The sequence below is a fragment of the Rhinatrema bivittatum genome, chromosome 2 (genome assembly GCF_901001135.1).
Source record: "Rhinatrema bivittatum chromosome 2, aRhiBiv1.1, whole genome shotgun sequence".
In the NCBI taxonomy this organism is placed as follows: domain Eukaryota; kingdom Metazoa; phylum Chordata; class Amphibia; order Gymnophiona; family Rhinatrematidae; genus Rhinatrema; species Rhinatrema bivittatum.
In genome coordinates this window covers 779,732,796-779,749,137 of record NC_042616.1, presented here as the reverse complement: position 1 = coordinate 779,749,137, position 16,342 = coordinate 779,732,796, and the positions used below count along the sequence as shown (strand labels likewise).

Sequence of the window (16,342 nt, the reverse complement as noted above, 5' to 3'; positions counted from 1 at the left end):
AGCAGAAGAGCACATAACCCACTGGTCCTGTGTCCATCTGTCTACACTAAGGAAAACAAAATTATCAGGTAAGTAATTTCTCCATTCCTCATAAAACAAATAAAATCAAGAATCAATTATAACAGTAAAACCATACTAGCAAAATACTTTAAAACTACTGACAAATAGAATAACTTCTATTAATTAAAAACATACATTTTAAAAAATTTTTCCAAGCACCAATTAAATATTTCAAAACATGAAACATATCAAACAACACCTAATAATTAAAACTAATAAGGATTTTTTAAAAAAGCCCCTGCTGTCCATACCTGGGAAGTCTTGATTTCCAGTCACCCTGAGATTGTCAAGGATTAGGGGGTTAGGGGGGCGCACAAACTTTATCCTCTCTCTCTCACACATACTCGCATGTCCATTCTCTCTCACACATACACTGTCACTTACTTACACATACATGCTCTTAAACACACTCACAACCTCTCTCTCTCACAAACACAGACACACTCTGAGGCTCTCTCTCCCCCCAACCCCCACACACAAGCTCTTACTCGCCCGAATTCTCTCATACGCACACATACTCAGGCTCTCACTCTCACTGGCTCCTTCACATACACACACACCCAGGCAAGCTCCAGTTCACTCTCTCACACACACAGACCCCCCCCCCCAGGCAGGCTCCCATTCATTCTCCTCTGCTCCCCTCCACCCCCTAGGCATGCACACATTCATTCCACACATACACAGCCCCTCAGGCAGGCAGCAATTCATTCTCACACACATACACCCAGGCAGGTACCCATTCTCATACAGACAGACTCCAGGAAGGCAGTTTTTCATTCTCATACATAGACACACCCTCAGGCAGGCACCCATTCATTCACACACACACACACACACACATTCACACCCCAGGCAGACTCCCATTCATACATATGCACACGCTGAAAGCAGACCCCCTTTTTCTTTTGCCAGTAACCTCGGATTCTCTCTTGTCCCTCTGCTGTCACATGGCTATTGGGGAGGCGCTGATTGCTGCTACTGGCACTGAAGACCATTCTGCTGCCTCCTCTGTGCAGGCCTCGCAGTATTAACATTTTTGGGGCTTCTAGTTCCTCCATGCTGATCTCTTACATCACGAGATCAGCATAGAGAAAATGCTACTCTTGCACATTCCCAAAGATAACATATGCCAATCACTAAAAATGCAATTTTGTTTTTACCTTTGCTGTCTGATCTTAAGTTTTGTAATCAGTTTGTCACAGGCTTTTTTTCCACATTCCCTTTCTTGGTCTTTTGCCAATTCCTTTTACAGGGTCTCTTTTCTGTTTTCTTCTCTCTCCACCTGTTGTTGCGTCCATCGGTCGCAGACAGCTGCAACCGCTCTGCATTACCTCTTTTTCTCCCCTTGCACTCTCTTTGGGCAAGATGGCTGCCTCCGGTGCCGAGGGCCTCGGTGTTCTAAAACCAGCATGGGCATCCCCATCCACCATGATCACTCCCGTGGCTTCCTAGGGCGCGGGCGCGCACATCTCCTATGCTCAAATACACGTCATGGCGGGAACCTCGAGGCGACCCCACCGCATGACGTCAGTACCTCCGGGTATATCTAGCCTTCACCTCCGCTACTACCTTGAGTTAGCAAAGACTTTGCTTCGCTACTCTGACTGCTCTAAGCTGCATGCTTTGACGCCGCTTTCACTCTAAGGGCCTCGCTTCAGTAGAAGCTCTAGACACCTGCTCCTCGGGGGTATCTCGCTTCCAACTTCCCTTCGGGGTTCCTCACTAACTAAGACAACCACTCCTCGGGAGTCTTTTCTCTATTCTACATTTCAGGATACTGGACCATTGGGTACTCGCTCCTCGAGGGCCTATCTACCTTATATCCTGCACCACGGACCTCCGGTCCCACCATTCTACCACCAGGAAGTCGCCTTCATTCTGTGAGTATCTCTACGATCCGGCGCTCCAACTCCACCCACCAGCCACGGCGTTACCCGCACTGCGGGCTCCTGCCTATCATGAACATCTGGGTAAGACTATACTTCTGAGCCTGTTGAACGTACTGGCACATCGTGGATCAGTGCCTTACCTTCCTGCTTTCACCATCTATCTACAGCAATACAATAAAGACTCTATTCATACTGTGCCTGCTATCTGTGTCAGCCTATCGCAGTGGTTCCCCAAGGGGCTCCTCCCCATGGGCGGAGTCATCCCCATTGCGACCAAGGGTCCATAATGCCACAAACACAACAGATTGCTAACTCCATGGATTCTGCTCAGTTCGCAGCCCTGCAGGCCATCCCTGGTCTAGCCCAGCGGATCAGAGAACAACAAAAGGCTTTGGAGAGCCTAGCTACTGCCTTCAATCAGTTACACGCTTAACTGAACTCTTCAGCTCCTCCTGTGAAGGAATTGCTGTCGCCAGTGGTAACCCTTAAGACCACTGTACCTTTATCTACACCTACCCGCTTTATGGGTGAAGCCAAGATGTGCAGAGGGTTTATTAATCAATGCAGCATGCATTTTTCATTACAGCCTACCCTTTTTCCCACTGAAGCTTCAAAGACCACCTACATCTTGTCGTTCCTTGAAGGATGAGCCCTGGCCTGGGCTTCACTGTTATGGGAACTTGAAGATCCGATCCTGAATGACCTACCAGGATTTCTACAACTTTTTAAGTCTGTGTTTGATGACCCGGCTCTCCAGACCATTGCTGGATCTGCCTTGCTCAACCTTCAGCAAGATAACAAGCCACTTACAGACTTTGCTATTGAATTTAAGACTCTAGCATTCGTACTACATTGGGACAATAGATGCTTACGTGCCATATTCATGGAGGGTCTCAACTCTCGCATAAAGGACGAATTAGTGGCTCACGATTTGCCTGAATCCCTTGAGTCCCTGATGGAACTAGCAGTGAGAATTGACCGCCATATTCGCGATCGTAGTCAAGAGGCTAAGAGTCCACGAAAGTCTACAGTAGGGGCTAACCGTCCTAAACTTGTGCCTATTGCTTCCAGCTTACTGTCTGCACCCCTAGAGGAGGAAGAGCCTATGCAACTAGGCCGAAGCCACTTGATCTCTAAGGAGAGACGTTATCACAAGCGAGTGGGGTTGTGCATGTACTGTGGCCAATCGGGGCATGCAGTCCAAACCTGTCCCATTTGTCCGGGAAACTGACGGGCCTGGGATCTACAGGAGGACTTCTCCTGGGCCTCACCTCTCCTAATCCTCCATTATCATTACCAGTATCTCTGCTTTGTGGAGGTATCGAATTTCAGACTCTCGCTCTCATTGGCTTCGGTGCCGGAGGTAATTTTATTCTGAAGCACTTGGTTGAACATCTACGGATTCCTACCACACCAATAGCTAAGCCTCTGCTATTGTCATCCATCCATGGAGAACCACTTCCTGGAGAAGTTTCATTGACCACCCAGACCATCGGCCTGTGCACTGGAGCTGTACACTCAGAATCAATTTCTTTTCTAGTGTTGGAAAAAGCTATGCATCCGGTGGTAATGGGCCTGCCATGGCTTCAAGACCATATGCCACAATTTAATTGGGCTACCTTGGAATTGTCCCGGTGGGGAACAGACTGTCATGGTCGGTGTCTTGCTGAAGTTTCACCGCTCATCTGCATGCCCACTACCCCATCATTACCTGGCTTACCTCCACAATACGCCTCCTTCCAGGATGTATTCTCTAAGCAAGCTGCTGATGTTCTTCCGCCACACAGAGAGTTCGATTGTGCCATAAATCTGAAGCCAAATTTAGAGACTTCCAAAGGAAGAGTTTACCCTCTTTCAGTAGCTGAAACCAAAGCTATGTCTACCTACATACAAGAAAATCTACAAAAGGGTTTTATCAGACCTTCCAAATCTCCTGCTGGTGCAGGCTCCTTTTTTGTAGAGAAGAAGGATGGCACCTTATGCCCCTGCATCGATTAGAGGGACCTGAATGAGATTACCATCAAGGACAGGTACCCCCTTCCCTTAATATCTGAACTGTTTGATAGACTCCAAGGGGCCAAAATATTCTCCAAATTGGACCTAAAAAGGAGCTTACAACTTGGTGCATATTCGAGAAGGAGACGAATGGCAGACTGCTTTTAACACCCGTGATGGACACTTTGAATACCTCATCATGCCCTTCAGTTTAAGTAATGCACCTGCAGTCTTTCAAAATATGATGAATGACATCTTACGGGATTTACTGTATGAATGCATAGTAGTATATCTCGAGGATATACTGATCTTTTCTCAGGATCTGCAACGTCATCAGGAGGATGTTAAGAAAATCCTAAGACACCTGTGTGAGTGCCACCTTTACGCAAAGCTTGAGAAATGTGAAATTCACAAAGAAGCTGTACCCTTCCTGGCATACATTGTTTCTAAGAATGGTTTTCAAATGGACCCCAAGAAACTTGAGAGTATCCGGGACTGGCCTCAACCCACAGGCCTCAAGGCATTGCATCGCTTCTTGGGATTCACCAATTACTACTGATCCTTTTATTAAAAACTACTCATCATTGACAGTCCCTCTAACTGCTATGACCAAGAAGGGAGCCAACCCTGCCAATTGGTCTCCAGAAGCCATCTCAGCCTTCCTGATGCTCAAAGAGGCTTTTCAAAAGAAGCCGTGTCTCCCCCACCCTGACCCTCTACCATCACCGGATGAACCATGGACCCATATCGCTACCGATTTCGTAGTGGACCTACCATCATCCAACGGCAATAACACTATATGGGTTACGGTTGACCGTTTCTCTAAAATGGCACACTTTGTAGCATTATCAAATGCACAAGGAGTGCAGAGAAATTAGTGGTCCAAACGTTTTTTTATCAGAAACAAAGTACAGTTTATTGAAACATCAATATGGCAACTCCATTGCTCCAAAGCAGTGAAAGTAAATAATTCTTTCAGGGTCCCCCGACACGGACCCCGTGTTTCGCCCGAAGGCTGCGTCGGGAGGGACAGAGTAATTTTGCAAAAACTTTAAACAAGCTGAGGAGTTCATACAAAGGACCCTGTATGAACTCCTCAGCTTGTTTAAAGTTTTTGCAAAATTACTCTGTCCCTCCCGACGCAGCCTTCGGGCGAAACACGGGGTCCATGTCGGGGGACCCTGAAAGAATTATTTACTTTCACTGCTTTGGAGCAATGGAGTTGCCATATTGATGTTTCAATAAACTGTACTTTGTTTCTGATGAAAAAATGTTTGGACCACTAATTTCTCTGCACTCCTTGTGGATTTGATATTGTATTTGTTGGAGTGCTTTCTCTGCTCCTTTATATTTGGACACTTTGTAGCATTACCAGGATTACCATCTGCTTCTGAGTTAGCAAAACTCTTCATTAAACACATCTTCCGTCTTCATGGGATGCCTAAACATATCCTATCCGACAGAGGAGAATAATTTACTGCAAAGTTCTGGAGAGCATTATGTCAAAAATTTGACATCGCCTTGGACTTAACCTCTGCCTACCAACCTCAGTCCAACGGTCAGACGGAGAGAATGAATAAGACGCTGAAACAATTTCTAGACAGAATGACTGGGCTGAATTACTGCCTTGGGCAGAATTTGTCATCAATTCACATCCTGCTTCTTCAATGGGGTCTTCCCTTTTCCAGCTTGTCTACGGGAGACAACCATTACCTCCGCTGCCAATTCCATTATCAGTAGCCTCTCCTGCTGCCCAGGTTACCGCACCAGAATTATCCCAACTTTGGAAACAGACGAAGGAGCTCCTCTTTAAAGCAGGACAAAAGGCAAAGAGAACTTATGATGCTCATCATCAAAAGGCACCCCAGTTTCAGCCCAGTTTCAGCCGGGAGACAAGGTTTGGTTAAGCACCAAGTACCTCCGACTTTAGCTTCCTTCTGCAAGATTTGCTCCTCGCGTTTTGGGACCTTTCGACATCCTTCGGCGATTAGGAAATTTATTTTATTTATTTATTTATTTATAACTTTTATATACCGGCATTCGTAAAAAAAAATATCATGTCGGTTTACAGACAACTGAGAAAGGAAATTACAATGATAGATGGAGGAAGGATAGGAAGTTAAAAGGTGACAACTTTACTGTAGAGCCAACGGGCGCCACAGTTATTAAATGAGATTACATGTGGTTAACCAGGTTGGACATAAATTAATTATATACAAGAGGCGACAGAGTGGAGGGTAGCGCGGGGTGGGGGATGAAGCGCATAGGGGAGGCGGGGTGGGGTAGGAACTGTACAAGGGGGCAGGTGGTGGCGATGGGAAGGAGAGGTGGTGACTGAATATCAGGAAGCCATAAAATGGATGGGGTGGTGAGGGAGGGAGGGTGTGTAGGGGGGCGGGGGGACACTGTACTAGGGAGAGGGAAATAATGAGTGTTGAGGAGAAGTCAAATGCTAGGGTTGAGAGGCGTTGGGATAGGCCTGTTTAAATAACCAGGTCTTGATTCCTTTTTTGAATTGATTAAGTGAAGGTTCTAGTCGGAGCTCGGTGGGGAGGGAGTTCCAAAGGGTGGGGCCGGCGATGGAGAAGGCTCTCGCTCTGGTGTTTGTGAGGTGAGCAATTTTGAGTGAAGGGGTGTGGAGGGTGCCCGCAAGGGAGTTTCTGGTAGGACGGTTGGCCTGGTGGAAGTGTGGCATATCTTCGATCCAGGGGGAGTTATTTTTATATAGCGTGTTATGTATGATAGTAAGTGTTTTGTATTGAGAGCGATAGGTGATTGGTAGCCAGTGGAGGTTTTGTAATATGGGAGTAATATGATCAGTCTTTCTTGAGTTTGTAAGGATGCGAGCCATGGCATTTTGTAAGATTTGGAGGGGTTTGATTGTGGAAGCTGGAAGGCCTATTAGCAGTGAGTTGCAATAGTCAAGTTTTGATAGTATAGTGGTTTGCATAACGGTACGGAAGTCATGTGCGTGGAGGAGAGGCTTAAGTTTTTTGAGGGTTTGGAGTTTATAGAAGCCTCCTTTTAGGAGTGATTTGATGTGGGATTTGAAGCTAAGTTGTGTATCTAAGAGAACTCCTAGATCTCTGACAGTGGACGGAGGTGTGAGATTTTGTGAAGTGTTCTGTTGCAGTTGGTGAATGGATAAGCTGGGTTGATTAGTAATAATTAGGATTTCAGTTTTTGAAGTATTGAGTGCAAGGTGTAGGTTGGAAAGGAGGGCGTTGATAGATGTGAGGCATGTCTCCCAGAAGTGCAGGGTTTCGTTGAGGGAGTTTTGGATGGGGATAAGTATTTGTACGTCGTCAGCGTACAAGAAGAATTTTAGTCCCAGTTTGGATAATAAGTGGCAAAGAGGGAGAAGGTAGATGTTAAAGAGGGTGGAGGAAAGGGAGGAGCCCTGGGGTACGCCTTGTGAAAGAGGAATGTGTGTGGATTCGGATTTATCAAGTTTGACTAAGTACTTTCTGTGGTCAAGGTAGGAGGAGAACCATGATAGGGCTGTGTTAGAGATGCCTATCTCTGCTAAGCGTGATATTAAGATTTTGTGGTTCACCGTATCAAAAGCTGCTGAGATATCTAAGAGGGCTAGAATGTATGATTGGCCGTGGTCCATGCCTTTTAGGATGGTGTCTGTTATTGCAAGTAGGAGCTTTTCCGTGCTTCGGTTTTTGCGAAAGCCGTACTGGGCGGGGTGGAGGATGTTGTTATCTTCTAGGAAGTCGGTAAGTTGTGTGTTGACCACTTTCTCCAGAATTTTAGAAATAAAAGGTAGGTTGGAGATGGGCCTGTAGTTTGCTGGATCATTTTGGTCGAGGGTGGGCTTTTTTAGTAGGGGCTTTACGATGGCGAGTTTAAGCGGGTCGGGAACCGTCCCGAAGGTAAGGGAGCAGTTTATGATATCCGCTAACGGTCTTGCTATGACGGAAGGGATAGTGAGGAGGAGTTTAGATGGGATGTTGTCGGCGATGTGGGTGGCTGGCCGCATCTTTTTTAGGATGGCGTTGACTTCCATCGTAGTGGTGAGATCAAGGGATGTGAGGTTAATGTTGTTGGTGGTGGGTGGGAGGTCGATGTGAGTGGGTTTGGGGGGGAGACGATTGAGAATGTTGGTGATTTTGTTTTTAAAGTGATCTGCTAGTTTATTGCATTTCTCTATGCTATTATCTTCCTGGGGGGAAGGAGTGGTGGACTTTGTGAGTTCTGCTACATAGGAGAATAGGGCGGTAGGGTTAGAGGAAATCTAACATACAGTCTAAAACTGCCTCCATCAATGAAGATACACAATGCATTTCATGTATCTCTACTAAAACCAGTGATACTCTCCGAGTTCTCCAGGAAAGAACCAGAGCCTACCAGCCTGGATACAGAAGATGACACTGAATATGCCGTAGACGACATCCTTGATGTATGTAAAAGAGGCAAGACATGGGAGTACCTCATCTCTTGGGAGAACTATGGCCAGAGGAAAACTCCTGGGAACCACTGACCAATATTACAGAGAAGGAGATGGTACATCAATTCCACCTGGCACACCCACGCAAGCCCAGACCACCTGGAAGAGGTCTTGGAGAGGGCCCTTTGAAGGGGGTACTGTTGCGTCCGTCGGTTGCAGACAGCTGCGTCCGCTCTGCCTTACCTCTTTTTCTCCCCTTTCACTCTCTTTGGGCAAGATGGCTGTCTCCGTTGCCGAGTGCCGAGGGCCGCGGTGTTCTCAAACCAGCATGGGCATCCCCATCCGCCACAATCACTCCCATGGCTTCCTAGGGTGCGAGCGCGCACATCTCCTACGCTCAAATACACGTAATGACGGGAACCTCGGGGGCGGCCCCACCGCATGACATCAGTACCCCCGGGTATATCTAGCCTCCGCTACCACCTTGAGTTAGCAAAGACTTCGCTTCTCTACTCTGACTGCTCTAAGCTGCACACTTAGACGCCGCTTTCACTTTAAGGGCCTCGCTCCAGTAGAAACTCTAGACACCCACTCCTCAGGGGTCTCTCGCTTCCAACTTCCCTTCGGGGTTCCTCACTAACTAAGACAACCACTCCTCGGGAGTCTTTTCTCTATTCTACATTTCAGGATACTGGACCATTGGGTACTCGCTCCTCGAGGGCCTATCTACCTTATATCCTGCACTATGGTCCTCCGGTCCCACCATTCTACCACAGGAAGATGCCTTCATTCTGTGAATATCTCTATGATCCAGCGCGCCAACTCCACCCACCAGCTGCGGCGTTACCCGCACTGCAGGCTCCTGCTTATCTTGAACATCTGGGTGAGACTATACTTCTGAGCCTGTTGAACGTACTGGCACGCTGTAGATGCTTTCACCATCTATCTACAGCAGTACAATAAAGACTCTATCCATACTGTGTCTGCCATCTGTGTCAGCCTATTGCAGTGATTCCCCATGGGGCTCCTCCCCGTGGGTGGAGTCATCTCCATTGCGACCAAGGGTCCACAATGCCACAAATACAATACCTGTCTTCTTCCCTTCCTTTTTCAAACACACACTTAGGTTCTCATTCTCACATGCTCTCTCTCTCCCTCACATCATACACACAAAGGCTCTCAATCTCACATACTGTCTCACACACCCAGCTCTCACTCTCACATGTCTCTCTCTCATACATACACACTGGCTGTTTCACATGCTGTCTCACACTCTCAAACACACACACAAGCTATCTTACTCTCACATGCTGTTTCACACAAACACATAGACTTTCACTCTCACATGCTGTCTGTCACACACATACAGAGGCTCCACATGCTGTCTCTCTGTACATATAGACTCTCACTCCCACACACAGTTTCTCAATTCTCTTTCACACACACATACACTCAACTCACTCTCATACACTCACACACACACACACACACACACTGTTCAGGGCCTCAGCCTCCCTCTCGTCTCTGGGACTCCTCTTCGTGGGTTGTCGCAGGATGTGCTCTGCTGCAGCGCTGATCTTCTCGGGCTGTCACGAGGTGGCATCCACAGTGGCCCGCCATCCGCAGTGGCCCTGCTTGTGGGCCTCCTCGGGCCACCATGAGGTAGGATTCACAGCGGCCCTGCTGCAAACGCTGCTCCTCTTCACGCGGGCTGATGCATCTCCTCCTTCCTTCCATGTAGCTCCGGCAACATTTTTCTTCTGGGGCTGCAGGAAGAGAAGAAGCACCTGGAGGTTTGCAGGTGACTTGCTTTCTTTGGGCTGAGCTAGAATGAGCTCCATCAGAGCCCCACCGATCTTCCTGCTGTGTGCGGCCATGAGAAAAGTTGTGAGTGACCACACGCATGAGCACAACTTAGAAGGAACAGTGGCTGGCACATAGCATAGGAACAGCATGCTTCCCTGCTCAGTTGCCCATGGGACGAGGTCCACCAGCAGCCGGATGAGATCCACCGGTGGCTGCATGGGCCTCCCTAAGTTGGCCATCAGTGCTCCCCCCATGGCCTTGCATCTAGGCAGCATTGGCCCCTCTGCCCCCCTCGGCACACACTGTCACTATTCAGGTTTTTAAACACAGTTCATAGTAACCTGAAGTTTCCATTCCCCAGCGCTGCTAAGTTGCCAGGGAAGGGTTGCCATCACCCACCTGGAGGCTGACAGCTTCCCTCTATTCTCATTGGCTCATATCAGCCTACCCCTGCATCTCTCCTAGGCAGTTTTTCTTCCAAATGGTCACAATCAAGACTGAACTATACCTGCTTAGCCAATCTCTCTTCTCTCGTCATCTTTCCTTCTGCTTCCACAGCTCTCCTTCTCCTTGTGGCCCATCCTTCTCCATTAGGTCAGCGGCTGGGTTCTACTCCCCGTCACCTCCTGGCCTGCAGTTTGGCTTCTTGGGCAGGAAGTTGTCGGTTTCCCCTGCCCCAACAGGATCCTGTCCTTTCTTCAGCTTTCTCAGCTCCTTGCTCCTACTGGGCTCCAGGAATAGGATGTACTTCCCATTACAATTCAAAGCAATTGAAAAAAATCTTCACTACAACTCACTTCTTAAGTGATTGTACCCAGGCCTAAACCTTTTCAATCCTAGATGTTCAATCAGTAAGCTGTTACCTGGACATTCATGCAGCACCCATGGGGTCAGTCTCTTCATGCGAAATGAATACCACGGCTAGACTACTGCAACTTCTAGACTCATGAGGAACATCCCTGAGATCTCTCTCCAATAACTAAGCTCAAACTGCAGACTGGCAGGTGTGAGACAAGTTGCCAGAACTAAACAAAAGTGGAATTGATTCTGCAGGTCTCCACTGTTCAGTTGCACCCATGAAACTGCTGGAAGCGCTCTCCATCCTAGAGGTGAATTTTCTATCCTTCTAGAGCAGGGGTGGGCAATTCCAGTCCTCGAGGGCCACAAACCTGTCGAGGTTTTAGGATATCCTAATGAATATGCATGACATAGATTTGCATACAACTGAGGCAGAGTGCATGCAAATCTCTCTCATGCATATTCATTAGGGATATCCTGAAAACCAGACTGGTTTGTGGCCCTCAAGGACCGGAAGTGCCCACCCCTGTTCTAGAGGGCCTCATTAATACATATACACCCACCCCCTATTCCCTCCCCTGCCCCCAGCTGACACATACCAAAAACATGCACCCAAAACAGGGGATACATGGAACTAGGTCACTGCCATCTCTGATTTTGGGGCAGATTTTCAAAGGGTTACGCACGTAACATACGCGCGTAACCCCCAAAAAGCTGCCCCTGCGCGCCAAGCTTTTCTTGCATAGGCTCGGCGGCGTGCGCAAGCCCTGGGACACGCGTATGTCCCGGGGCTTCAAAAAAGGGGCGTTCCGGGGGTGGGGCCGTGGGCGGGGCACCGGCCAGGGGGCATTCTGGGGGCGGGGCCGAGGCCTCCGGAACAGCCTCGGAGGGAACGGAGAAGGCTGCACTGCTCGGCGCGTGCAAGTTGCACAATTGTGCACCCCCTTGCGCGCCGGGTTGCGCAAACAAATCTACGCCCGCGCGCAGGTTTAAAGATCTGCCCCTTAATGCATGGACTTCTAGCAAGAGACTAAAAGAGACTTACATATAGAAGCATCAACAGTAGCTTGTTGGAATACCAAAACCTAAAACTAGATCAAGCTCCTGGGAGAAAACCAACAAAGGGAAATCAAAATCCATTGAACTTTGGTGAATAAAGGCACTGGTGGGTCATGGATCTACTTAACAGACAGTCCCGGACTCTGCCTAGTACAGAGCTGATAAATAGCAAGCCCTGAGGGCAGCAGACTAGTTTGGTTTCAGGATATCCTTAACGAATATGCCTATGAGATTTATTTATTTAGTTGTTTATTTATTTATTTATCACATTGTCTATGCTGCACATACAGCAAACTGACCAAGGCAACCTATAAAATAAAATGTAAATAAAACAATACACATTATTTAAAACATAAGATTTATGTCTATTCAGTAGGGATATCCTGAAAACCAGGCTGGTTTGTGGGCCTCTGATTGCAATTTGACATCCTTGGCCTAGTCTATTGAATTTCTAAGGCACTGCTTGTGTCCTTCCCTTGCCCCATCCCTTCTCTGTATGTGAGTGCTAAGGCATGGCTCTTGACTCTTCCTGTCTAGGGGTGCCAAATTCAGTAAATTTACAGACCACAAAAAAAAAAAAAAGATGTAAGCCTAGATCTGTTCTTCATTGGGCTTAAATGTATGTGATTTATTAACAATAGTATAGATTGTTGATTAGTATTAGGACATTTCAGTGGCATAGCCACAGGTGGGCCTGGCTGGGCCATGACACCAGAATTTGAATATTTTTTTTCTTGTTGATTGCAATGTGAATTGCCCTAGCTCTGCTCTGCACCTGTTCTGATGATTAATGCTATTTTATTGTAGCTGTGATGAATTCTGGCTTTTTGCAAAGAGGATTCATGAAAGAATACATTGATTTTTGTTTGATTGCATGATTGATTAGATCTGATTGTTTTCTTTGCTTTTTACATGATATACTTGTACATTTATAAACTGCAATAAATTACAATAAATTAATACAGATTAATAAGGAATTTTTAAAGCTGGTAAGTGCTTGAAATAATTGAGGTAAAATATTTTAAAGTTTCATGCATGATGCATAATGGATGTTGCAAACTACTTAAAAAGCCACTGTAGGGTGCAGTATATGGCATTATTTATCAATAATACAACTAGTAGGTCTCAGACCTGCATGCTACAGCCCACCAATGTGCCCACCCAAAAAATCAGTTCTGGCTAAGCCACTGCGGATATTTTTATTGATTAGTATCATATCTTTGTAAGGGCATTTACTGTACTTATAGTATGTGTTTTTATATTTGATATATATGATTTGTATGTTTTAAATTGGTGATTTTAGGGATTTGCCTATATTTTATGTACAGTATTATTTTTGATGTAGATGATTTTGCATGATTTATACTCTTTCATTTTCTCAGATACAGGAGTATAGCTAGGAGCTGCAGGGCCAATCCATGGAGAATAATCCTTCATGGCCCTTAAGGCTGTAGATTTTCTTTTACCTACAATAAACAAAAACCAAAAAAAGAAAACTAACTTGCACCAAAATGGAGTTATTCCAAAAATAAAAGCTTTTACTAAGGTACTTGTGGATTGGAAATGATTTGACAAAATATATACTTGGTAGCTTGTGAACATGTTAAGAACACACAAGCGCACATATTTCCTGAAGAGCATTTAAAATCTCCTACAAAGTGCTCTTAGTCCTGTCAAATACAAGTCTGGTCAACATCTACTTGGATTTGCAAACCCAATGACCCAACCGTGGGTTCCCCAAAAACCATTACAGGTCATCAGATCTGGCTCAGGGAGGTATTGGGTAAAGGATGTGGCTCTCTGAAAGACAGCAAGTGGTCTAATTTCCAGCCTTACAGTCTGTCACTACTTGGTAAGATCTTAACAGGCTTGGAAACTGAATTACCCTCTCAGCCTTAGCCATAAGAGGTAGACTCTCCAGAGCAGGTTTGATGATAGTGTGGGGAAGCTGGCATTGCCATTATCTGAGCTTACCCTTGTGGTGCTCTTCTTTTTCCAGTATTGGTCACTGTAGTACCTTTCAAGAGCACTATATTTGCTTGAAAAGTTATTTTAAAATGTTTGTGCTCAAAGACAAATGGCAAAATGTGGACTTTGCAGAGGTCTGACGTTTATGTTTTTGTGTCTGATTTCACACAGATCTCCATGCAAAAAAAAAAAAAAGACCTCTAACCATGTCTCATTACTTTTTTGTGATGCAGGTGAATTTGTTTGGTTTCGGCGCAGACAGCAAAGGCAATTGGCACCACTACTGGGAAGACATTATCAGCTTGGACTTTCAGAAGTCGGTCATCCATGACAGCATCTTTCAGACCAATGTCACAAAGATGCTTTCCTCCATCAACAAAATACAATTTTTCTCGGGCAGATGACCCTGGAAGAGGATGGGTACAACAAAGGAATAGCTTCACCAGCCCTCGCGCACCCCCAGCACATAACAGTTCGGAGCTTGTTGGAAATGGCCTGTAAAAGGAATGCTTGGGACGCTGCCAGCCTAAGGCCAGGATTGCCTTAGGTCACCTTTTACTATGTCGGCACCATGCAGCTTCCTATTGCAGTGGGGCACAAACCTGTGCTAATTTTAAACATTTGAATACCCTGTTCTGGGAACAAGAGTATAGACTTATAAACAACAACAAAAAAAGGGGGAATCTGATCCTGGTTTTTGAATGTGAAAATCAAAGAAAAAGAAAAGCCAGAACCGCTGAACGAGATCCGCCCCTTGCGGTACAGAAACCGAAGGTTGTTTTTGCATCTTTAATCGTTTCCTAAATTATGAGTACCGAGCACTTTACAGCTCTCTAGCAGCAGTACCAGCTGAAGGCAGTGATGTCCAAATCTGTGGGGGTTTTTTTCCTAAATGAACATTTCTCTGGATCCTGTTTCAAGAGAATTTGATGATAAACTGACTTTGAAAGCCTCTTCTGCCATTATTCTGAATAAGGAGTAAAGGCACTGTCAGGCCGATGCATTACAGTCTGCTCAGTTGCACGTTTTCACTCTCCAAAATTAGCGTTAAGTTTTGAGCAACCCAAAAGGTGGGTGTACATCCTCTGACTTAATATTGTGGTGATAACACATCAGAGGAACAAAAAGAAGGAGAAGGTTTTAAAAAAAAAGTGTGCTGGCAGTCATGTTAGGAAAAGAGATGGTGGTAAAATTGAGTGTCTGTTTTCCTAACCCGTTAACGGCCTCCTATCCTGGGGAAAAAAATGGACTATTTAGTTACAGGTCAATACAGTAAAGTGCAACCGCGGTTACCCCGCACTTAACCTGCTTTCTACTCACTCTCCGGTCTCATTAGCCCTTCCTGTGATACACAATCCCCTTTAACCCATCCTTACCGCCTCTTTAAATCACCGGGTAACCCCTTCCGCCCGCGGCATGTATATTAAATGTAAATGATCGAATTAGCTATTCCATCCCATACAGTAACGCGCGCCCCGACTATCGCTTTTTTACCCTGCCATTTTGCCGCACGTTTAACCTGCTAACTTACCGCCTACCCTTACCCCTGCGTTAGAGGCAGGGGTAAGGGTAGGCGGCAAACTTTCCCCCGGTCCCCGCTCACCTGCCCTGGCCGCGTCAATGAATGCTGGTCTTCGGGGCAGCCCCAGTCCTCTCCCCCCTCCTCCCGAAGCAAAGAAAGCGGAAAAAAATCTAAAAAGCGAAAAGCGAAAAAAAAAAAAAAGTAGCAACGAAGTGGACGGTCGGGATTGCCAGTCCTCTCTCCCCTCCTCCCGAAGCAAGGCTGCTTTACTTTACTTTACTTTACTGGATTGACCTGACACGCTTTGAAGCTTTCCCGTATTTATTCTTCCCCTCCCTCCACTTTCTTCCAGCACTTTGCCTGACGTCACCACGTTTGGCATCACGGCACGTGACATCATGTCTTGAGCGGCCCAATTGCACGCACAGGGGCCACTTTCGCCCGTGCAGGCATCCATCTTCACCTCCGGGAGGCAGGGGAGCCGATGTCCGTCTTCAGAGGAGGGCTGTGAAAAAAGTAAGTCGTTGCTTTACACTGCCAGTCCTCTCTCCCCTCCTCCCGAAGCAAGGCTGCTTTTCGCGCCTTGCTCCGGGAGAAGGGGAGAGAGGACTGGCAATCTCGAGCGGCTGCGAAAAAAAAAGTTAGTCGTTGCTTTGCACATGGGACTGTGAGGAGGGAGGAGGCCTTAGCTGCTGTGGGGAGCAGGGAATTGAAGTGGTGAAAACGAGAGTCCCCCAAAAGAAAACAGGCAAAGTGCTGGAAGAAAGTGGAGGGAGGGGAAGAAAAAATACGGGAAAGCTTCAAAGCGTGTCAGGTCAATCCAGTAAAGTAAAGCTACCTTGCTTCAGG

General features: G+C 46.6%; 1 protein-coding gene across 3 annotated transcripts in view; it reads left to right on the top strand.

Annotated features, from left to right (window-relative positions):
- The window catches only part of LOC115085729 (CMP-N-acetylneuraminate-beta-galactosamide-alpha-2,3-sialyltransferase 1-like), a 247,398-nt gene extending 232,227 nt beyond the window's left edge, over positions 1-15,171 (top strand). For all 3 annotated transcript variants that reach the window (XM_029592064.1, XM_029592062.1, XM_029592063.1), the window contains one exon: positions 14,205-15,171. In XM_029592064.1, the coding sequence (XP_029447924.1) occupies positions 14,205-14,375 (171 nt within the window). In that variant the 3' untranslated portion in view covers positions 14,376-15,171. The remainder of the gene's footprint in view (positions 1-14,204) is intronic.
- Positions 15,172-16,342: the final 1,171 nt, after the last annotated feature.